Below are 22,941 nucleotides of genomic sequence, written 5' to 3'. Positions count from 1 at the left end.
GCCTGTGCGAGCGCCCTTGGGCAAGTCAGCGCCCTTCCCCTCACGTTCAGCCCCCCTTGGCAATTGAAGGGGCAGGGCTGGAAGCGGCGCAGTGCAGCATGGGGGGTACTACAGGCACAGCACCCGCCTGTGCGCGTGAGCCAAGACAGGATGCTGGCAGTGCTGACAGCACATCCAGGGGCGCCACTAAAAACAAGGAGGGAGAGCGTTTCAGCAGCAGAGGGGAGTTTGCAGCTCAGGACTGCAGGGTCTGGGCAGGGGAGGAGAGCCTGGGACCGCGAGCCAGGGCAGCAGGACATTAGCAGAGGTATTTTGCCTTTCCTGGCAGCCGACGCGCTGAACGGCACAGGCTAACGCCAGCGTAGTCCAGCGGTGTGCGAGGGGGAGAGGAGCTGCGGAGAGCAGGAAAGAAAACATGAACGTGTGCTTGCCTGCAAGGGTGGACGGCTGAGAGAGAGGAGTAGCAAAGCTCTGAGCTTGAATGGGGAGGGAACCGAAGGAGCACGGGGTGCCACGGGCAGCACCGAAATCCCTCAGCCAGCCTGCGCGGAGGGCAGCCCTCGCGGAGCAAGCAGGACAACCTAAACAGCCACAAGCCAGGCGGGTAGACGTAGGCTCCCGTTCGCTCCCAAGACCGTAACCACGGCAGGAGCACGGCAGGCTGGAGCACGATCAGCTGCAAGGCCTTTTTCCCTGTACAAACCATGTGTCGACTGCTTAAGGCGAGTTCCCACCGCTCCGGGCCTGGCAGGGAGAGCTGGCAGGCGCCCAGGCCTGGCTCGGGGCCCGGCCAGGCGATGCTGGTGCGGGGGAGGCATTGCTCAGCTTTCAAGCCCGCTCCGCTGGGGGTCCGACCGAAACCCTGGCCAGCATGGCTCTGCGCCCTCCCGCCAGGCACGCTCTCGCGCTCACCTCGTACTCCTGGGAGAACTTCAGCCCGTCGTTGGCCTTCAGCCTGTCGATGTTGTCGGCGAGGTCGGTCACCGGGATAGGGGGGTGATCGCGCATGCCTGCCAGGTGAGACAAGGGGGGGAAGAGGGAGAGGGGGAGGGAAACGGTTACAGCTCTGCACGCCCGGGGAAGGCTCGACAACAGCATGTGCACGGCAAACCCGAAAGGTGGGTGCAAGGCGGACATGTGTGACTACGTGAAGCGCCGGGCGGGATGGATGGGAAGTCGGCGAGATCACATGGCATGCTGCACGCACTCTCAGAGCACACGGTTCGGTGAAACAAAAAGAAAGGTGATGCGCGAATGTGCATGACCGGGTGAGCATGCTCGGACAGTACAGCAACCGGGCACACAGCAGGCCACACAGTGGGCAGGCGCTCGGGGCCGAGGAGATGTTGTCAATGTGCTTGCCGGGGCTCCCACACAGGCTGAAGTTGAACACATCGACTTTCTAGTGCTCTCTCCCCCAGGGGCTGAGGCTGATCCTCTGACCTGTCCCTAACAACCACGTTAGCCAAAAAGAAATTCCCTGAGGCCTGGGCCAAGGAAGCCTCTGTGGCACAGGTAGTTTTTTGGGTAGGCAGGAACTGCGCCCCTGTCTCCTTAGGGGGGAGGAGGGGGCTGCAGAAAGATGGGAAGGGTCCCAGGGAGGAACGGCTGCTCCCCAGGTCGGAAATCGTCCGACGTTCCCAGAGCTGAGGAACAGCTGTGCCCACAGCGGCGTAACTCAGCAGTTCTCAACAGCGCTTAGGAGAAAGGGCCAGCTCTGGGGTCCAAGAACCCAGCTCCACTGGGCTGGCTAGTGTGAGCCACCACGCAGAGTGACATGCCCTACGTCAGCTCCTGGGAGAGCTGGTGGGAGCTGGGATGCAGTTGAAGCCATGGCAGAAGCCTTGCCCTGTCTAACGCGGGACGCATGGTCAGGCCTCGCTGGGAGGCTTAGACTGGGCACGGCAGGAGCCCTGCTCCAGTGCAGGGCCCGGAGGAGGGGATCCCCCAGATCCCATGTGGGGACACGGTACTGCAAGAGGGCGCACGCGAGACCAGGAGGGAGTCCTGCTGGGATCTGAGCCCTGGGATTCAAGGCTGAAATGTCGCAACCCCTTTTCCTGAAGATGGTGAATTGGCAGGAACATGGCTGTGAGACATCTCATCCAAAGCCTGGCTCATCCAAAGCCCCAGGCTTGTGGCTCCATCGGCTGTTTTGTGGGTTTCCCAGAAACCCCATGTGAGTAATAATGATTATTAATAGGCTGGAGCAGTTGATTCGCACCCAGGGAGACAAGCTGGAGCATGGCCAGGCACTTCTCAATTGCTCAGGAGCCTGAACACTGCCACAGATGGCAGTGACGGGCCGCCGAGGTGATGGAGCAGTCCCCAGGCTGGGTATGTGCATTTTACACAGCGGTGACAAGTCATTAGGTGATAACATGGAAGTGTCACTGCACATTACACCGCAGCCGCTGCACAGCAGGGCTCCTAACACCTCTGCCAAAAGCACCTGCCATCGCTGCATAAAGGCCAGACCGGATCCAACACACACCTCATCCTTCTACCACTTGACAGGACAGAGCTATCCACTGACTGCTTGAGAGCACAGGGACAGACGGGGCGGGAAAGACCCCTTTTCTGCCTTGTGCTAGGATCTTCCTGCTAATGATCCCCTGTTTGCCACCTCACTCATCAGGATCCCAGGGGTGGCTGGGCAGGCCCACAGAGATTTCTGCATGCTTTGCTCATCGGTGCCAGGGCTCCAGAGGCTGCAGCTCAGGAGCAGCCTTCGCAATGCAGAGCCGTTACCAATGAGCAGTTAAACTGGGGAGAACAGTGTGGGGCCAAGGTAGAAATGTGGGGCTGGGAGAAGGAAAAGGCTGCAATAAAACCACAATATGTGATTTATTTGCATACCGATGTGGTCAGTTATGAAGCACTAAGAGCCATGGACCACAGCAGATACGCATCTCTACCGAGAAATGCAAGGCGCTCCCCCCAAAATTCAGTTTTGCTCATCAAGGGAGCGCTGCAGCACCAAAGGAGCTGCAAGAGCAGAAGAGGAGGAGAGGGAGAATGAGGCAGTTGACATCCCGGTCCGGTGAACCTGGAACAGCAGCCACAAACAGTGCGGGGCAAGACAAAGGGGAGCTGTGTGCACTACCAGGTCTTCCACAGGCTTTTCCAGCAACTCTGGCAAGAGGAGAGCGAGCTCTCCACCAGGCCGGGAGGGCTCAGAGGCCTCAGGCATGCCGCAGGACTGCAAACTGCAAAGCCCTTGGCTCTGCCCTGGGGACAAAAGCATCTGTCCTACCTACCTCCCGCACTCCTGCGTGCACACACACAGACCCCTTGTACATAGAGAAGCAGGGAGGACATGCTTTTATGGTTGTCTGAGAGCGAACTTGAAGCTCACAATACAAAGAAGAGTCCTGCTAATACTCCGGCCAAGGCCAGCATCCCCTCTCCCAAACTCGCAGAGGCGACCCAACCTCCGTGGGAAGCTGGTCTGCCTGAGGTAGAGAGTGTTCAACCACTGGGTCACAGAGCACCCTTCAATTTGTGCAGGAGGGCTTTTAGTTGGCCCTCCGCCTCCAGGACAGCCAAGGTTATCTGCCCCCACGCTGGGCCAGCTGCAGGCCTGTGCCACGGCGGGCCCGGCATGCAGCTGCGAGGCAGGCAGGAGGCTGCCTCTTCCTTTAGCACTGTGCTGCCCTGAACTGCTGTCGTGCCGTGCAAACAGTACCCGAGCTTGGCCTGTGTGGGGCCCACACGTCATGTCAGAAAGTGAAATCACTGCTGTTCTAGACTGCTGTGAGTGAGGGTGACCTTCATGACATCGAAACAAAAATTACAGAGACGAGAGAGAAAGGGAGAGAGAAAGAAAAAGCAAAAAGTGTCAAAGATAAATACAGGAGTTAAAACTAACTTGAGATATTCGGGCAACTGGGGACACTGGAACCTGCAAAGAAAAGAAACGGGGCAAGAACAGAAATCCCATTAGCCTTTAGTCATCATCGCAGAGCTTCAGAAATGGAAAGACAGAGAGATGAAGATGCAAAGGAAAGCACCATCTGCCACATCTCCCTCCTGCGCAGGACTGGCTGCCTGGCCCCAGGGTGCGCTCTGCAGCTGGCCGTTACGCAGCGGGCTTTCAGCTCTGGCCAGCGCCTTCCCCTGACGCTGACAAACAAGCGGAGATGGAGCTACGAGCGGGGAAGTGAATGAATCGTCCTTCGCCTCTGACGCCAAGCGCTATCGCTGCTTGCTGCTACCCATAGCCCCTGCTCGAAAGGAAGCCAGCAAGGGCGTGCGGATGGCAGGTACCGGGGAAAACTGCACTGCTTCGTGGCCAGGAAGACTGTACCCAGCCCCAGCATCCTCTACGTAGTGCCTAGAGCCTCTTGCTTGCTTGCAGTGCACGAGCAGAGCAATTCAGCCTTGCTTCCCGGTGTAGGCGGACGCTGCCCAGTCACTGGCCCTCTCACCGGCTTGGCAAAGCTGTACATCAGCACAGAGAGGCTGACAGTGGGGGAAACAACCCCTCTCTGAAGTAAGAACCACAAAAATGAGAAAGCTTAATAACACTAACTCAATTAATAATGCATTAAACGAGGTTTCCCTGCCTGCTCTGCGCACTCCAGCAGGGAGCCCGGCTACCTAACCGTGCAGGCTGGTGGCCAGCACCTCTTGACCATGTGCCCAAGCAGCACTGCCTCAGCCTCGGCTAGGTGACAGGAGCAGCAGCACGGGGGCTCGGGCCCAGTGGGTTCAGTGGCTTCAGTGCCTCCTCGTTAATCAGTACCTGCTCGTCAGGAGCTGGAACAGTCCTTTCTAGCCACACGACACCCGCTTCAGAGCCTCACTAGTGATGTGAGGGGGGCGGGCAGCGAGAGGGGATGCGTTGCCATCGCGCGGTGGCGAAGCAACAGCCAGCAGCGCTAATAAGCTCAGCAGCAGAGCAGCCGAGGGGACTGCAGCTGTCGCTGGTGAACTGGGCTCTTTGGTTTTGTTTGGCTGTCTCCAGAGAGCTCTGCAAACGTATCGAATTAGCCAGTGTTTTTGGCTTATCCTGTGACACAGAAAGGAAACAAAAATGTCCTGGACCTTCCTCCTCTCCGACCGCAGCTCCTGAGCCTCAACTCTAGCAAGAGATGCCCTCACTGCAAACACTCCAGGTGCCTGTCGGAAACCAGTGTAGGCGCACACCTGACCTGTCACACTCCTCCACGCACTGTGACCAGCAAGCCTATAGCAAGAGTGGCTCCTGTGTTGCTGGGCAGTGGGACACGCCACACACTGGTCCCAGTACACAGGCAGCCTGGAGCACCCCATTCAACACCTCTCTCCTCCTCAAGGAGCTGCACGCCGTTGCTGGTTGTGTGTGACCCCCTCAGCTAATGCTGCTCCCAGTGATCCGCTTGTTCAGATGTTCCTCCAGCACATGCTCCTCCCTTGCTCCCCACAGCATTTTCCTCCCACGCTGCAATCTCATGCCAGCTCATTTTGTGTCCTGCTGATGTGCCAGACGTGCTGACAACTGCCAGGTTGTTGCTGCATCCCACCTCTGAGATCTGGTGTGCAGACCTGCGGAGGTCCTGCCCGGAAGATGCCCTCACTAGGGGTGCCCTGGCACTGCTCTGGCACTGACGGAGATGTGCCAGTGCTGCCCACCCCACAGCAGCCAGGGCTGAGCCAAACAGCTGTGAACCGTAACAGGAAAGGCTTTTCCCACCCTCCCACCTAGACACAATGGGTTTACATCAGAAATGGCCCTTCAAAACTCTCCTTTTAGATGAAAGCTCTTAGACGAATGAGCAGCAGGAGGAAAAGGAAAGTAGGTTACAGTCCAGGAGGAGCTGCAAGTTGGAAGAGAGCTGTAAGCGTTTCATTTACTGCTGAACTGCCCCCACCATCACAAAAGCCCAAGTGCTCCTCTACTTAATCTAGGACTTGCGCGCTCTGAAAGGCTCCGAACGAGCCTGGGCGAGCTGGTCTCTGATCGCTACCGTGACAGGCACTGTGCTTTCAGTGCCATCACAGACTACAGACGCAAAGCAGCAGCACGAGACCTTTCTGCAGCGGGAAGTCCAGCTGCCTCCGCCAGCCAGTGGGCCAGCTACACACCTGCGGCACCACAGGGCAGCGTGGGCATGACCGAGACGCTCGACAGCGAGCAGTCGCGTGCAGAAAGCAAGGGCCATTACCAAACCGTCGACCTCTGCACTGAGACCACCGCGACCAGCTTTCACTGGGCCCAGCACTGACAGGGGAGCAGTGTGGGCTGCTCTCCCTCCCCGCTTGGGCTGAGCAGAACCGGCCAGGCTGCGCACTGAAGATCCCAGGACTACGCTGCTGGGATACCCTGGGTGCCAGAAGGCTCCTGGCGCCTCCCTGACCTCTCCGGGCACAGCCCCTGCGGACAGCACTCAGCACCGAGCCCGGCACGGGCCCTGGCCAAGGCAGCGCAGCGCTGGGCAGCGATCGAGGAGTCCACCCCGAAGCTATCCCGTGCGGACGCTGCTCCCGGCTCGGGCGGCGGTCGCACCCGGCCCCGTGCCAGCCTCCTCGCTCACCGGCGCGCAGGGGAAGGGCCCGACGCGCACACGACGCGCGAGGCTGCTGCTTCCAGGCCTGGCGGGGCCCCGCGTGCCTGCGGTGTCGGGGCAGAAGGGCTCGCAGATCAGAGCGTGGACACCTGGGCAGCCTCGACCCGAGCCCCTGGACGCGCCGTCGCGACTGAGAAAGCGCCGAGAAGAGGACAGCGACTCCCACCGGCAAGGGGACCTGGTGAGGGGAACCCGCCACGGGGGCCGGGATAGCTGCTCCCTACCTGGAGTCTGGTAATTGAGCCGCCGCATCTCGACCGGGTCGGAGGAGTGGGCCAGGAGCGAGTCCTTCAGGCCGATGGAGTGCTCGTCCTTGGAGGAGGGCGAGTGCGCCCTTTTCCTGGGGACAGAGGGCGCAGAGGCAGCAGGTGAGTCCCAGCACAGCACAGCACAGCACAGCACAGCACCGCGGCGGCCCGCGCGCGCCCAGACCCAGCGCGGCAGCCTCCCCAACGGCAGCATCGGGGAGCTGTGGGGCCGGCCACGGGGGAGGCCTCCCCTGCGTCCCAGACACCCAGCTCCAGCACACGCTGCCCAGGACGCTGGGCAAGTCACATCCTCTTCAGTCCCTCTGATTTCCCATCGAGGAAACAGCAAGGATCATATTGAAGTGGTGACAGAGGTTTGATTAGTGAGACGCTTTGAAATGTGGTACTCTGCATAATATTTTCTAGAGAAAAAGCAAGATAGACACAAGAACTTATTTCCTCTTACTCTCTCTAGGAACTGTTTCCTGCAGTGGAAGGATATAATCCAATTCTTTTTCAATATTTTTCTAAATATTAAAAATATTTAAATATAGAAAGCCATAATATAATAGTGTAAAGGCTCTTCAGGGTGTGTTTTATTGGGCCATTAATACATGTCTTGAATGGTTGAAGGCACCCAAGGCGTGTATTAATGGAACAATAAAATACACTGTTGTCTCTTCATGCTGTATTTATGCCTACAGCAATGCCACCACCTCAGGCTCTTGCTGGAAATTCACAGGCAAGGCAGGGACAGATCCAATCGAAAAGTGGACAAGAGAATATTAAGGAAAATCTAATACTGCAAGACGGGTTTTTAGTGATTCTCTAAGCCTCACTTCTTCCTCCACATTACAAACACGCTGCATGGTCCCGTGCAGTACGATGGGGGTGCTGGGCAGGAGCAGAACAGGGGGCACAGTTGCTGTCTTCGGCAGGATGCGATCCCAGAACCATCTTGCAAGGAGCAGGGGCACCCTCTTCCTTGAGCCTGTGCTGATTCCGATGCTTTGCCAAGGTGCTGAGCACGCGGCAATACCCAGAGACTTTTTGTCTTCCGGCTACCACCCCAAATTGGGTTCTGCCTGGTGGTGAACCCCTCTGCTGACCTGACGCTTTCTCTAAGAGAGGGAGCTGCGTCCCTGCTAGCCTGCACTAATTCTCATGTGTTCACCATCCTGTAAATCGCAACAGTCAGTCTCTGCTTTCTGCTCTGTTGTGAGGCATTTCAAAGCATCCTGAAGAGTTGCTTGTTCTGCACAGAAGCAGCCACATCTCAGGATTGTGGGTGACCCTGAGCCACACATGATCAGAAACACTCTGCACAGGCACAGGGCATTATCACTACCACAGGGAGCTGTGCGCAGTGATTCTGGCACTGATGCTAAGAAATTAAGTGAAATTTAGTGCATAAATCACAGCAAATGAAACCTCCGTTTCCTCTGAGGCTCAGACTGCGAGCAAGCTCCGTCTGCAGCCAGTGGAGCATCAAACACTGGAGCCGATCAATGGGGAGGACCAGTTTGTGAGTCTCACGCTACTCTGAGTCATCTAACTGTCTCAGAAGCCTTCTAGCTGCCTGGACTGAGACAAAAGAGCTCAAGGACTCAGAGCCCTGACAGAAAGAAAGAAAAATAAATGGCAAACAAACAAAGCACTGTTCCTCCCCTCTAGAGCGTGGCAGGATGTGCCATGTGCTACTGTGTGCCAGTCCCTCAGCCCTTGAGCAAGGTGGTCCAGCTTTCCCGGGGATGGGGCGCAACAGATAATTAATGTTTGTCTCTCTCGTTAGCCTAGTCAGGGCCACTGCGAAACAAACCCAGACCCTCCTGCTCCCAAACTATTACTGCTCTTCAGGATCAATTCGTTCCCATTGTAGATGTGAAACTGTGAATATGCTGCACAGTTATCTTTGGAAGAAAATCCCTCTAAAGAGAAGCTGGGCAGCAAAAAGGTGTAGGATAACAGCGTTGCTCTGAGCGCGCAGGCGGTGCTGGAAGTATCGAGTAGACAGGCTGTTGCAGCAGGGACATAAAAGTCAGCTGCCAAGCACAGTGGGCTGGTGCTACTGCTTTGTGCTCAACCCATACAAGTGTCTAGGACAAAGCAAAGCTAAGCCAAGCTGGGCACAGCATCTGGGGGACCTAGGTACAGACAGACTGGGGAAGATGGGGAGGAGATCATTTTCTCTCCTTGGAGCCAAGCAAACACCGTGTTTCCTACTGTTGCCTGGTATTCCCTTAAAGCTTCCTTACTACAGACTGATGGCACCTGCATTCTTGACTAAACAGCTCACAGTCTGAAGTGACTGAGAATACAAAGAAACACCTATAACTGCTGGTGCTCTCATTTCTGGATTTTTAACTTAACTGCAAAACCAATCTGGAATGTCTTTATGTTGGAATGGTCTGCCTAAGAGCTGCGAGAGCCTGACAATTAATAGGAGGCTGATGCCTCTGAGGAAACAAAGTCTTTGTAACCTCCCCCCCCCCCCGCAAGGGTTGGCGTGTCCCACACACCCAAAAACAAAGATGCCCCTTGCTAGCTTGAGTCTTGATTTTTTAAAAAGGGAAACAGACTTGTAATTTTAGCGAAACAAGAAGATAAAATGGATTCCTACCTTTCTTGTTTACTAGATCCAGAGAAGAGCAGAAACAGAAGAAAGGAGATGATCACTAACACAGAAAGGCACTGACTGCACATGCACAGCAGAGCTCCATTTAATCAGACAACAAAGCCAGCTCCCTTCCCCGAGCTACAAGTACATATGTAAATAGAGAGTCCAGGAGGAGCAGAACCTCAGAGCTGAGCTGATAGAGAATATGACCTCCCGTAATTGAACAGGCTACGAGAACACATGCAAATGCAACCTGCGGCTTGTTGTGAAGACTAACAATGGTTTCACACTACAGTTACAGCTCTGATAGGACTGCTCCCTTAAGCAGTGGACAGTTAAGCAGACAGTTGCTTCAGCAGGGAGCACAGAGCACGGATGGCCCATCCCGTTGTGGTTCTGACTCAGTAGCCAGGACCGAGAGGTCTCAAGAGGAGAAGAGCTCCTACTCTGATTTCAGCCCATTTTGTACCATTCTCACCACCAAGACCATGTTCCCCCAATCAAAATTCTTAGCGGTGTGAGCACCTGCCAGAGAACAAGCAGGAAATTTCAGCAGGAAACTTCAGCAGGAAACTGGTACTGCAGACTTCCCTGGGACTGGACCAGAGAGTGGTTAGACTGGCTTTAGGGACAAAGCAGCTCTCCTCTGTCCAACTGCTCAGCTGGTTTCCAAAATTCACAGCAGCTCTGTGTCCTGGAGCTGACATTAATTGCCTTCTGCACACCCACCCCTTCTGCTGTCTTTGTAAAGCAGCCTTTAGCGGTGCCAGGTAGAGACCTTCCTCCTCCCCACAACCACCAAGGACCTTTTACCAGAGCACCCCGCATCTGAAGGCTGGAAGGAGGGTCTTGAAGGTGCTACCACCTGCAGTACTCACGCACTAGAGCTCCAACTGCAGCACCCTGGACTGGATCTCACCTTTTGAAGAGGAGTATAGCAATGACAATGATGATGATTAGTATCACAGCCAGGACAGGTCCCATCACCCACAGCATCTCGGGCTCGTCCTGCTGCTTTGCAGAAGCCACTTCCATCACAATCTCATCTGAGTAGGGGCTGGCTGCGTACCTCTTCTGAAGGGCACAGGCAGGAGAAGGGGGAGAGAAAAGCAAATATCCATTAGGCTAAAGCAGCAGCCACATTCCCAAACAGCAGAGGTTTCCCCTTGCCTCTGGCTAGCAGGGAACGATTGTGCTTCTCAGACCCAGGTAGCGCACCATGGGATCCGCTCTCCCTCGGCATCAGCAAAGGTCGCACTGTGGAAACGGTCTCTCCTGCTGTGAAACACTCCCGCTGACAGCAACTTTTTGGCTAGCAGACCTGGCCCCAGGATGCCAAAACGGAGCAGCCCTGCTAAGAGTCACTTGCCAGACCTGGATTTACCTTGAGCCAAATCACAAGCTTTCGAATCCCAACCGATTGCAACAGTGGGGCTGGCTGATGATTCGTACGTGGTGGGTAATACCTGCTGTGCTGATATCAACGCATCTCTCCAGGACAGGGCTACATTAGGAAAACCCCTGCTGGGTTTTCTTAAAGGACTGAAATGAGAAGAACATTTTCTTCCTGATGTCTCAGCCCTGATAAACAGACCTGGGAAAGGGGCTCATGCTCACACATTCCTTTCCAGAGACTTCTGCAATCTGGTAGCACAGTGATTTATAACCTGAAGGGACAGCTTTCTAGCCCCACCAGCAAGACAGGATTAGCAGAGACCCAAACCCTTCCTGCAGAAAATGACCTTGCACCTGGCTTGTTACGCTGCTGTTGCTACGGCTTCTGTAGCTGTGTTGTCCCTTCACAGCTCAGCCTTGCTGGGTCAGAAGGGTTAAAGACTGCAAAAAGAAATCCCTTCCCCTATTAGAGAGGGGAAGAGTGCTGTATCACTTCAGCGCCTGTGGCTTTTCGAGCAGCACCTGCTGCCCTGCGTTAGGGAACTAGAAACACTGCTCTTGCCATACAAAGTTTCGGTCACTGAAGAGAGGTGCCTGTGGGTCTATGAATTGCCTGCTTTAAGGTCGGAGCGTAAACATACACTTCATGTCTGCATGCATGTGAGGAGAAGAAAGGGAAAAATCAAGCGTGCTGCTTTCACACAAACGCATATCTTGATCTGCTCTCGCAGATGCCCTTGATCCCAGCCAGCCTGGCTTCAAACCTGCATGGAGTACAGAGAGCGCTCTTATCCGCAACATCCGTCTGGCAGCAGGCACAGGTGCAGCATCCTGGCTGCTCTCCTCAGATTTATCAGTGGTCCAAGATGCCACTGGCCAGCAGGTGTTGCTACTTTGGCCGTGAAACCTTTCAGCCCTCTGAGAGCCTGTATCAATGACCCTGACGTACTTGTGGGCTCCTGGTTCAGCTTTGCCCCTGCAGAAAGTCTGTGAGGGGCCTCTGCAACCCACCGGCCTATTCCTACGCACCCTCTGCTCTAACAACAGGGCAGGGAGGCAGCTACAGTGCTGTCTGAGCATGGCAGAGACAGGAAGATGTTACACTGGATGGGGCAGAAGGTCTGGGGCTCCTCTTCATGTGGGCAAGTGGTTACTCAGAGAGGAAGGCACAAAGGCTTTGCCCATGACCGCCCAGAAGGGTCGAGCTGTGTTTGGGAGCGGGGGAGGACCCTGCTCCCATGCTGATCTGTGCAGCAAGGTAACACATGTTCACCGCAAAAGCTTTTAGCAGAGGGCCAAGATTTGTATTTTTGCAGACGTGCTCCGGAAATGCCTCCTTCTGAGAGAAGGCAGAAGCACAAGAAGGACTGTTACTTCGACGGCCTTTCCAATGGCAAACTGCAAGGTGCCAGGTGCCCCTGCCCTCGGAGGTGGTGTTTCAACCACATTCCCTTTTGCCTTTGAAAAACGGCTATGTTATGCTCGCTTGCTGACTCTAGAGAGACAGCAAGAAATTTAAGAGGCGGGGGAGTGGGGGAGATGGTGCGCAGCTCTGGACAGATTGCCTCACACTTTAAATGAAAACGGGTGTGATGCCTCGGGGACTGCAGAGAGGTGGTAGCTCGCAGCAGGGCGTGATAATTCTGCTCGCTGGTGGCTTGCTGGAGGGCCGTGGTGAGTCTGTTAGAGAGGGGCTGATGTTAGTCTGGGATCATTTAGTCGAGGTCGCCTCTTCTAGACAGGGAATGCCAGGATAGCACATCCCCATGCCTCTGCCTTGCCTTGTTGTTAATCTGTGACACTCCTCCCCTCATCAGTGTGCACACCTTGCCACAGGAGCACTCGAGCTGAATGAGTAACGAAGAGTGTGACCAGCCCTAATGAGCCATTACAAGTAAATGAGGCTGAGGAAGGCAACTGCAGCTTGGAAGCTGAGCAAAGGGACCTGTGCGTCTCTATTATTTCCATTATTTACACACTAGCTGCTATTACTGCCATCACCACTCCTGCCCTCCCTGTTTACGGCTGGACACCGATGCACAGGTCTCGCCGTGCTGCTCCCTGCTTATTGCATCAGCTATTCCCTTCCCCTTCACGTGTCCAGGCCCCGCGTGCTTGGCGATATGCTGCCGACAAAGGCATGGCCTGTTTCCCTCCAGCGAGGAGAGGCAAAGGAGCGAGAATCCCTGTGCAGCAGGCATTTGCATAGCTTTGCTCTGCTGACAACAGGTTGCGATGGGAGACAGATTCGCTGCTTCATACACCAACTGAAAGTGAGATTCTGCTCAGAGAAGCGACTGCAAAGGTAAGTTTGCAGAAAGAGCATCCTGCTTGTTGCAAAAATCTCAGCAACCACTGCACAGGATAGGATTTGGAGGGGCTATTTTCCACAGTCATTTCATTTGAACCACAGTAACTTTAGAAAGTATCCCATACCAAGCATGCGTTGAGCTCTGCTCTGGGAACAGCCCAGCAAGGCACAACCAAGCTCGTGCAGACCATGTATGCTAACACTGCCCTCCACTCTCATCTGTTACGTCAAACATACGTGCCATTTCCTTCCAAAAACACCATCAATCAAGTCAACTCCCCTGGATGCCTCATCTTGCTGACACCAGCTACACAATCTTGCTCTCTTCTCTTTGGAGCAAACTCAATCATACTGGCTCGCAGCAATTTTCACCCTCCCTGCACTCTGCTAGCAAAGACTATGCCCTGCCCCCCCCCCAACAAAAAGTCCTTACCGTGTCTCCATCCTCCAGCGAGGCCAGCACAAAGCAGCGGTAACTCAGGTCTTGAGACAGGGGCTTGTTGTAGAAACCTTTGTAGTTCTTCTCGTCCCCCAGCGTGAAAGTCTCGGGCAACACATCCACTTGAGCAGCAATGTAGGGCTTGAGCCTGTCCGCTTGGCGCCGCTGGCGCCTGCTCTGACTCCCTTGGCTTATGGCCTCCAGCAGCTGAAGGCAAAGAAAGTGCATCACCATCGATTTGCCCTGCGCATGACACTGCCTTACGGTCAGACACAGAGAGTGCCACCGTAGAGGCTTAAAAATAAGGAAAAGGCAAGCGAGCGCCAGAGCTGCCTGTGTCCGTACTCTGACTTGGAAGGCACCTTTAACGCAGTCCCTCTCCCAGTGCCACTCGCTCCCCTTTCTGACCGTGCACCTAGCTGGGATGCTGCATTGATGACTTCATGACCACTGCCATAGCAACGACCTGATGTAAGGTAGCCGTTCGATACCTTACCCTTTACGTAGCTCAGCTGGGTGGAAGGGAAAGGAGGAAAAGACACTGGGTTTGATTTGGACACGGTGGGACAAAGAAACCACAAGGATGCATGTCTGTTGAGGCATTGCTGGAGCACCCATGTGGGCACCCACGCTGCAAGCACCTCCGCCTCCAGCTCGGCTTTGGGAGAGTCCCGAGGTGCGGTGCTGATGCAGTGAATTTTAGGGCTGAGACAGGCTGGCTGTGCCGCTCGGGGTTCGTGCATCCCATCGGGCTGCGAAGGAACCAAGCCGCGCTCTGCGGCCCAACCGTTCGTATGGGCGGTAACTCGCTCTCCCTACAGACACTGCACGTGAATTACAGCTGACGCTGATGTATAGGGTAAAAGTGACATTTGCTGTGTCTTTCCCTTCTGTCGGTGCTTCAATATTTCACCTGCTGCTGGGCTGCAGGCAAGGCTTTGCGTAAATCATACAGAGCGATAACAGATTTCATGGGACGTTCAGAGTAAAAATGGCAAATTTCATAGTCAGCCACAAATTCATGAAAAAGGATATAAACACACAAAAATTCAATTATACTGCTAGGAAAGGCTCTCGGATGTTTCAAGATGTTTTTCTAATGAATGAAAACGAATATCAGGCTTGGAACAGAAATTCTAATTTAAAATGAAGAAGGAGGCATGAAATACATTTCACACAAGAATGTATCCGTGCAGCATTGTCAGGGCAGACAGGGAACGTCAGAGCTACGGTGCGGCTGGGGACAGTGATATTCGCACAAAGCTGCACTGCTCAGCTCCCTCCCATCTGAACAGGAGAAGTTGGATAAGGCGCTCACTGCTCTCCCCGGCTCCGAAAGTCCACCCTTGCCCTCTTACGGAGCCTCGCATCGGAGCAACTCAGGAAAAGCCACAGCTTGTAATTGCAAAATCATGAAAAATAGATGGAGAAATTTCAGTTTCACAAATGTCCTTGCAGCCACAGGGGAAAAAGGCAGGAAGATACTCTGTGGGCTCTGCTCCCTACACATGCTGCTTGTCTCTAGGCTGAAATGACACCTAGGCTCTTTGGGGCAGAAAGTGTAGCTACGTGTGCATGGCCCGCGGCACAGAACAGGTAGGGCTCCAGTAGTGTTCAAGGCTGCTGGGTGCTACTGACACCTATTTATGAAACACACACCAAAAAACTACACCACAGGAACGCCAGGTTTGCAAAGCTCAGACCTTCAAAAATTAGAAAATCAGAATTAATATTGCCTGTGCAAAATTAATTCAGCCATCTTATGTCCGTGCGTCGTGTTACGATCCTTGACTATATGGTCACACACTATCTTTTCTCTAACTCCCCTGCTTTGTTCAATACACAGGACAGGCAGTGCTTAATCAAAGAGCAGCTTTTCCATATTTTGTTTTCTTCTTCACATTATGCAGCCTGAGGCCTTGTTTATTGCTTACTATCCAAACTCAGCTCTGAAGACAAAATTAATAATTTCCTCGTGGGCTTTTCTATGGTGCTGATCACTATAATATTACAAGTGCTTCACAAACATTAACAATCTTATCTTCCAAACACCCGTATGAGGTGAGATGAAAGCGATTATCCTCATTTTACAGATGGAAAATAGAGGTGCAGGGACATTAATGTAAAAAATGCCCACTAATTTTGAATGTCAAATAGAAAAGCCATTGGCTTGTTTTGTTTTTAAAGAAAAATTAGCATTTTTCATACCACTGAATATATCCAGCATAATTCCTATTCGCTTTATCTGCAGCTGGGGATGCTTAGATTTTGCAAATAAGGCTCCAGGATCTCAAACTGAACTCAAGCTGAGGACATACGAGTCAGTTTGCCGCTAATGAAAATTTTGTTTTAAAACATTTCTCCAGGACCACAGTGGGACTAGGTGAAACAACTGGAGACAGAAAGCAGTTCTCTGGATAGCTTTCAAGTACCTAATACTCAAGACTAAACCATCTGTTCCCATCCCACTCGTCTCTTTCTTGTGACATCTTCCAACTTCTGCAAAGAAATGATGCAGCAGACCTACATGGTGATAGAGATGATGGTTCTCTATTACTCAGTACTACCTCTCGTGCAGAACAATCTGCCCGTACACAGAGTGAGGATGGGACCCCATGGCAAAGACTATGCAATCATGTAATTAAAGATTAATGGTAGGCAAGGGCTGACTTCTAGCACTTGCAGCTTCTACCACTTGGTAATTTCTGAATGCTTCAAGTTTGCAGCTCTGTTCTCTTCCTGTGTGTGATTTCTTGGAAATTTTCCTTACTAGTTTGTAGGGAGGGGGAAGAAGTCCAGAAAACCCCCTGGGTGGGACTCTCCCAACACCTGCAGATGCACCATGCTGTTGGTGCTCAGAGGGCTCCTGCTCAAGCAGGCTGCGTGTTGGGATGAATGGGCTGCTCAACACTCAAAGTCTTTAACAAGCATTTGTGAAGAGAGCTTTGCAGATGCTCAGAACTTGGTGGGTTTTCGTAGAATCCAAAGTGATGTCTTCACTAGACTGCAGGTCTGGGTCCTATCCATGGAGAGGAAAAGCCTCTTGACAGAATAGCTTAATAAGTTGAAAATTGCCTTTCTCTCTGAGCTTGTGTTCAGAATCAGCTGGGTTGTTTCAGATGAAAAGGGCTGCAAGGAACGTACATCCTGAGACAAGATCCGTCCAGCTCAGAGCTACAAGACCCTTAAGTGTAGTCTCCTAACGGGGCACGTTCTGGGAGGTGGCTTCTCCCTCACTTGACTCCAGACTCCTTCCTACGTGTTGCCACCCCCCAAGTGAGGCTGAGTACACACTGCATGTCTCTCAGCCCAGCCTTGGGCATCCAGCCTGCACAGACAGTACTGCATCCGTGCTGTTTCCAGGTGGCCTGGGCAAAGCATACCAGGCGACCTTGGAAGGACTTCCGCTAAGCAGCTACTATAGACCCTTACCTGATCCAGCTCCATCTCATCAGGTGTCCGCCACCGAGCAGTCGGGCTGCTGGTGCTCTGATCCGCTGGCACAACCACAATGTAGTACCACCTGGGAAGGAAGGAAAGGTCAGGGAACAGCTTAAGCTCTGGACCCTATGTCATATCTCTGGAAGGTCACCAAACAGTGTGTGCCTCAAGCCTTCCCAAGGAACGCCTGCTCCTTTCCCTGCCCTCTAAACAGCAAAAGGGTTCAGTAAATAAGAGGCCAGTTTTCCAGCTGCACCAAAGAAGAGAACACTCCCATTAGCACTCATTAGGTTAATGATGATCTACAGACTGCTCCAGAGGGTGGTGTAGGAGCTGCGAGAAGGACATTCATATAATCGGATTGTAGGGAGAATCCTGGGGGAATTCTGCTTCAGCACAAGGATACCACAGTAACGAGCAAGACTTCTGCAAACTCACTTTTTTAATCTCCTCGAGGCTTTAGGCATTATTTATTTAAAGGATATTATACAGTGTCAGAGAAAGTCCCTCCTGATCCTCAGCTGTGTTTTTGCTGGTAACATCTGGAGTATACCCACTAGGGTGAGGGCAAACTGTCACAGAACAGTCTTAATTTTATTGCACATAAATATTTGCTCAGAAAGAGCCAGTGGCATGATCTCATGTTTCAGTTAAATGCCTGGCTCTGTATTGCTGCTTTGAAATTCATTCCTGGGTTACAAAACCCACGGGTTGGCATAGGCCTGCACTGCACTCTTCCTGCCTCTATCTCCCACCCTGCCTTTGCCACCCTTGGAAAGCACCTACCTAACCGGCACAGTGGTCTGGACTTTGGGGAGGGCGAGTGTGAACTTTCCTTCCTGTATGTACTTATTTGTGGCGATGGGTTTGCTCTGCAAGACGTCAGGCGCGGTGCGGATCGAGACGAGGTGCTGCAGCCCCCCAGCGCTGCTTCCGCGGTTCATTAGCACAAAAGAATAGTCTGTGTCCGGCTGGAGGTCGCTTATGAGCTTCTTCATCGAGTGGCCGTCCACCTCCACGCTCTGGCTGTTGTACAGAATCTGAAATGGGAAAAGGACAGGCTCATGCAGCAGACAGCTGCTGCTGAAAACTCATGCTCAAAATAGCAGCGCTGGAGATGACAGTTTGGCTCTGGGCCCTCCCTCAGGTGGTTCGGCTAACGTGCGCTCCGCAAACAGCCATAAATCTTTCGTTAAAGAAGAGCAAACCGCAGCAGAGGGCCGAGACGCGCTCGCTGTGCCTCGCAGCAACGGGGCAGTGTGAAGGTCATCGCCGTGAACCTTGTGGCTAGCGGCAGGAGCGTGCAGGGCCAAGCGGTGGGCAGCTCCTTGCAGACCACAGTTTGGGGATGAATCCAGAAGGCTGGGCTTCACCCTTGTGTGCAGATGAACCGGCCTTTGCTTTCTGTCTCACGGGGCTGCAGCACACAATACGCTTTTGGTGTAAAATCCTGTCTGCTTCGAACGGGTGTCGCTACCGCATTCACCAGCTGGTGCGTGGCTGATGCCGAACATCCCTCGCCAGGCGAGGCAACCTGAGGGGTTACGCACCTCGCCTGCTGATCGCATGCAGGGCTCCCAAATCTGTGCCCCCGAACCGTGCCTTTGCAGGTGATGCCCATCACCATGCCCACGGCTGCTGGCAGCACTCCCGAGAGCCATGCATCGGCTCTCCCCCCAGCTGCAGTGCGCTCACGGCCAGGGGCTGCTGCAGCCTCAGCCTTCAGGCAGCGCCTCTGCAAAGCCCAAAACTCAAGGAGGTCCTGGAGATGGAGACAAATGGGGCAAAGAGAACTGGAAGAGACCAGAGGTTGCTGCTCAGCTATGATAATAAACCAGCACGTTTCTTTCCCCGGACGACCATCCAGCATGGCAGGAGAGCACGCAATTCCTAACAGAGGCTGCAGAGATGCAACGTGCCAAAAACTGGCAATGGGAGAGCAGGAACAAGTTAATTCGTGGCACCTAACACATGCCCCAGGCAGAAACCACGCTGTATAAACGTGCTCTTTCCAACAGCGGCTTTGGGAGACGGAAGACAGCTCCATGAAAGAAAAATTACTGGAAGTAAAACAAATCTTTCACCAGACGGGCCTGTTGTTCAGGCTGACACATGCAGCACAGGAGGGATCAAACTCTCCATTCGACTCACCTTTTTAGCAGGTGGCAGAGCCCTGAAGAAAGCTGCCGGCTCGCTGGGACAAGGGCAGCTTATTAGCACTGCTCTACTATTCAGTGTTGGAGCTAGGAGGGAGACCCTGAAAAGGCATCTGAAGGAGAGCCAAGCACAGGGAGCAGGCTGGGCCTGGGATCTGCAGCTCTGCTTTTGTGTTATCCAAATAGTGATATTCATGGCATGCTTCAAACTCTCCTCAGGTGACCACTTGCATGGAGGTTTGGGTAGGAAGTGAGCCCCTGCACAAGCAAACCCTTTTGCTGCCCACTCCTAAGGACGTCATCAACTGAGAGGAGATGTTCAACAGGTAACAGAGCAGCGGCGAGGAGGCAGCAATGGGAGGAGAGATGCAGTCTTGTTTGCTGACATGCTTCAATCTTTAGGGTTCGACTGTGAAGATAAGTCTTAAGTGCTAAAATACCAAGGAGGTTCACAGGGACAAAGCCCCTGCTGGCGACCCAGCAGGCAGGTGGAAAGGCTGACAAAGCTGGGATGTCTGGAGGGAGCTGTTCTCTGCTGCGACTCCTCTGAAGAGATCCTATATTTTCCCGGGCTTTAATATCTTTCTCCAGAGACATGCACATCACACGGGTGCTAAAGTGAGCGCAAAAAAGTAAAATGCAGAAATGCTTCTTATAGCACTGGAATGTCAGATATTTAGTTGGCAGTTTTCACCCTGCTCTGTCACGCAAATAGATGCAACAAAGACAGGAGCACTAGACTTCCAGTTACCTTAGCAGCTTTGCTGTCCCTCCTAGCACCACAACACGTTACTGTAATAGTACAGGTCCAGAGACTTCAGACGAGAGCAAGTCTGGGCTGCCCTGGGGAACTAGCAGGACGAAACTTCTCCTGCTCCAACACAGACTGGGACAAAACCAAATTTCCGACATTACGAGCCACGCTGGGATGACGCAAAGCCCTGACTGAATTTTGTTACCTCTCAGATGAGATTTCTCAGTATGAAGCTCCCTAATAAAGGTATCCTCACCGACTGCTTCTGCATCTGCACTACAGAAGACACTTGCCTACCCACACATGAGGCATCTGCTGGGGACAGAGCTGGCCGCCTGGGCTGGGCGTCAGAGCAAGGGAAGGCTGAAGAGATGGCCCTTTCAGGCACTTCAGTTCAGGGTTTCCGTGCTTGCTCTCGAATTGGCCAGGACACGGCCCCTGTTTCAGACCTGACTCCAGATGATGATTTTTATTGCCATGCACAGAAATTTGTGCCCAGAGACAGTGAAATCGGCACTTGCAATGCTTTCCTGAAGCATCCCCCGCCCTCCCCCCCTTTTTCACAGTTGCCGTAACAGTTCTGTGTTCCTTTACCTGCCACAACACATTGTCTTCTCAAATGTTATGCACCATCAGTTAAAGCCTCTACACAAACCTTACAATAATACAAGGGCTCAGAAACAGTCATTTGCGTGCAGCTGAAGATGCCCAGGGGCTCAAGCAGGAATGAAACTCAGAAGTTGCATCATGGCCCACTGGTAGCTACTTAAATCAGCAGCAAATTTGGCCCAAGGGCTCTGAACTGCCAAACATTGCTGACCAGCCCATGGATTGCTATAAAATGTCTGTGCTGTTCTTACTCACAAAAGCAGGTTTGCAAAGCTAGGTAGGCCCAAATGTCACTGCTGAAGGTCTGCCACTTGGTTTCAAGGCAGTAAAAATGTATTGAACCAAAAGATGGAAAGATACGTAGTATGCAACACTGGAAAAAATGATTACTGGATGGAAAAGTAGACGAAGGTGGCCTTTTGTGGCTTTTTCTGTGGCAGAGAGGCTGTAATTATTATGTTCCACAGGACATCTTGCGAGAAAGCACTGCCCAGCACTCTCAGGGGCTATTTTGGAACTTGTATAGTAATCATTTTCAAAATGTGCTGATCCTTGTCCCCATTTGTAAAATACCTAGTGATGCCAACCAATATATCCTCTGTCCTGGTCTTAAGTTGAAGAACGTGTCTCAGGGAAGTGCAGTTTCCCCAAGGGGAAGGTCACATATATCTTGCACTTTCCATGAAAGCTCCAGAACTGAGAACGGCTATTCTGCAAGCATGCTGGAATAGAAACGGTAAAGTGCCTCTGCTCTACCACAACTGCTGGGCAACATTTTACAAGAAATTTATCTGCAGGACCAGAAGAAGCTGTGGAAATTCCCCAAAGAGAACTCAAACCCTCATTATTGATTTGCCAGCAGTGAAAATTCCTAAGGTCTCAGTTCATCCCCTATAAAAAATAGCACCAGTCATGCCTGCGCCTCACTATTCATCGTCAGAACAATATCTACTTTAATTAAATCTCTTAAAGTAGAATATGACACCCTTTGGGACATAGATTTAGCGTGAGACTGTTTATCAAGTGTAGATAATACTAATTGTTCCCATGGAGATTTATCTGCTATGCCAGTTACAGTATTCGGCTCTGGCCTCAGCATCCCATGTGCCTGAATTAGAGGAGAGAGGTGAACCTTGTTTATAAAAATACAAAGTCCTGAAGGTTAAGGATTTCTTTCAAGTGGCACATTCAGAGACCTGAAGCTGACCCTCTTAGCTCCTGGCCTTGACTCACGTGTCTGCAAGTCTGGGAATATTAATAGAAAGAAGGCACTATTTGAGAAATATCCTTTTAACGCTCTCGTTTGCATGACGGCTCTTCAGCTAGCAAGTGGCTAATGCCATCTGCTCCTGTGTCATCCCAGGGTTAACCCACAGCAGGGGCAGACCCTGAGTCACTGTCTGTGTAAGCAGTCGCAGCTACGAGGCAGAGACAAGGCAGAAGCATTATACCTTTGCATCCTCGCTCCCCAACACCCTTGTGCATTAGTAATGCTCCAAAGGTCACACTGTCCTTTTCTAGGACCAGGCTGTCAGAGGGAGATGTGGGCTTTGTACCACCAGAATAAGGCCAGATGAAGCAGATGAGCTCTTCAGCAGACGGCAAAATAACAGGAATTGTGAAGTTCCTTGCAGCCAGATGTCTGAATACTGATCCTAATGCATCCTACACCTGGGAAAGCTTTGAATACCACAAGGCCTTCACAAAAGCCTTGTCTGCTTCAGCTAAACTCTGCATGTTAACAAGTGTCTGCTATTGATCACGGTAATTCAACTTTACGATTTAAACAAGGAGAGCTGGCAACAAGGAAGGGGAGGTGCTCACACACATTGATGTGAGACCTACCTCCCATTCCCCTGGCTGTGGCTCCCCCTTATCTCTTGCAGGCCTTGCATTCGCTCTTTAGGCATGGCATGCGCTTCATGTACGGGGATGAAGGGAAGGCATGTTCCTCCCATCCCTGGCTCATCTCTGCAGAGGCAGCAGATAGCTGCTGAGACCGGGTAGAAGACTATGCTCGCCTTTGTGATGCGTTAGTCTCAGCTCCTAAGGGAAAGATGTTACACTGAGATCCGCAGAAATTTCCACCATGCTCTAGTCTTTCGTCCACGTCAGTGATCTAGACTGGGGGACTGGCAAAGTGGGGGGAGACATTGGGTCGCCAGTGCCGTGTGAGGCATGGTGGATGACGCTACATCCAGAACTGTGCTGCAGAAAAGACAACACTAGCAGTTCATGGAGAGCTCCCTCTGAACGGACTTGTCTTGTACTGCTCACAATCGAAATACCTGGAGTGATGATGATGCTCCTCTCCCTCACTCCTTGCGATTATGCATCTGCCCTGACGCTCTGAAGTAACTAAGCCAAGCAATCCTGATGTTTAAGACAGGTCATGTTGCAGATGGAGTCATTCTTAGTTT

The 22,941-nt window shown here is 52.7% G+C and overlaps 1 protein-coding gene across 24 annotated transcripts in view; it reads right to left on the bottom strand.

Moving 5' to 3' along the window:
- The window catches only part of PTPRF (protein tyrosine phosphatase receptor type F), a 399,448-nt gene that overhangs the window by 28,307 nt on the left and 348,200 nt on the right, over window positions 1-22,941 (bottom strand). For 13 of the 24 annotated variants that reach the window (XM_068952831.1, XM_068952832.1, XM_068952830.1 and 10 more), the window contains 7 exons: window positions 17,789-18,042; window positions 16,994-17,084; window positions 13,556-13,768; window positions 10,336-10,490; window positions 6,776-6,891; window positions 3,872-3,904; window positions 913-1,010 (listed from right to left, as the gene is read on the bottom strand). In XM_068952831.1, coding sequence (XP_068808932.1) covers window positions 913-1,010; window positions 3,872-3,904; window positions 6,776-6,891; window positions 10,336-10,490; window positions 13,556-13,768; window positions 16,994-17,084; window positions 17,789-18,042 — 960 coding nt within the window. The remainder of the gene's footprint in view (window positions 1-912; window positions 1,011-3,871; window positions 3,905-6,775; window positions 6,892-10,335; window positions 10,491-13,555; window positions 13,769-16,993; window positions 17,085-17,788; window positions 18,043-22,941) is intronic. The other 11 variants (XM_068952839.1, XM_068952836.1, XM_068952840.1 and 8 more) reach the window with 1 other exon arrangement.

The sequence above is a fragment of the Struthio camelus genome, chromosome 8 (genome assembly GCF_040807025.1).
Source record: "Struthio camelus isolate bStrCam1 chromosome 8, bStrCam1.hap1, whole genome shotgun sequence".
Taxonomy (NCBI): domain Eukaryota; kingdom Metazoa; phylum Chordata; class Aves; order Struthioniformes; family Struthionidae; genus Struthio; species Struthio camelus.
Note: the sequence above shows the minus strand (reverse complement) of the source record. Positions and strands in the feature narration are given on the sequence as shown.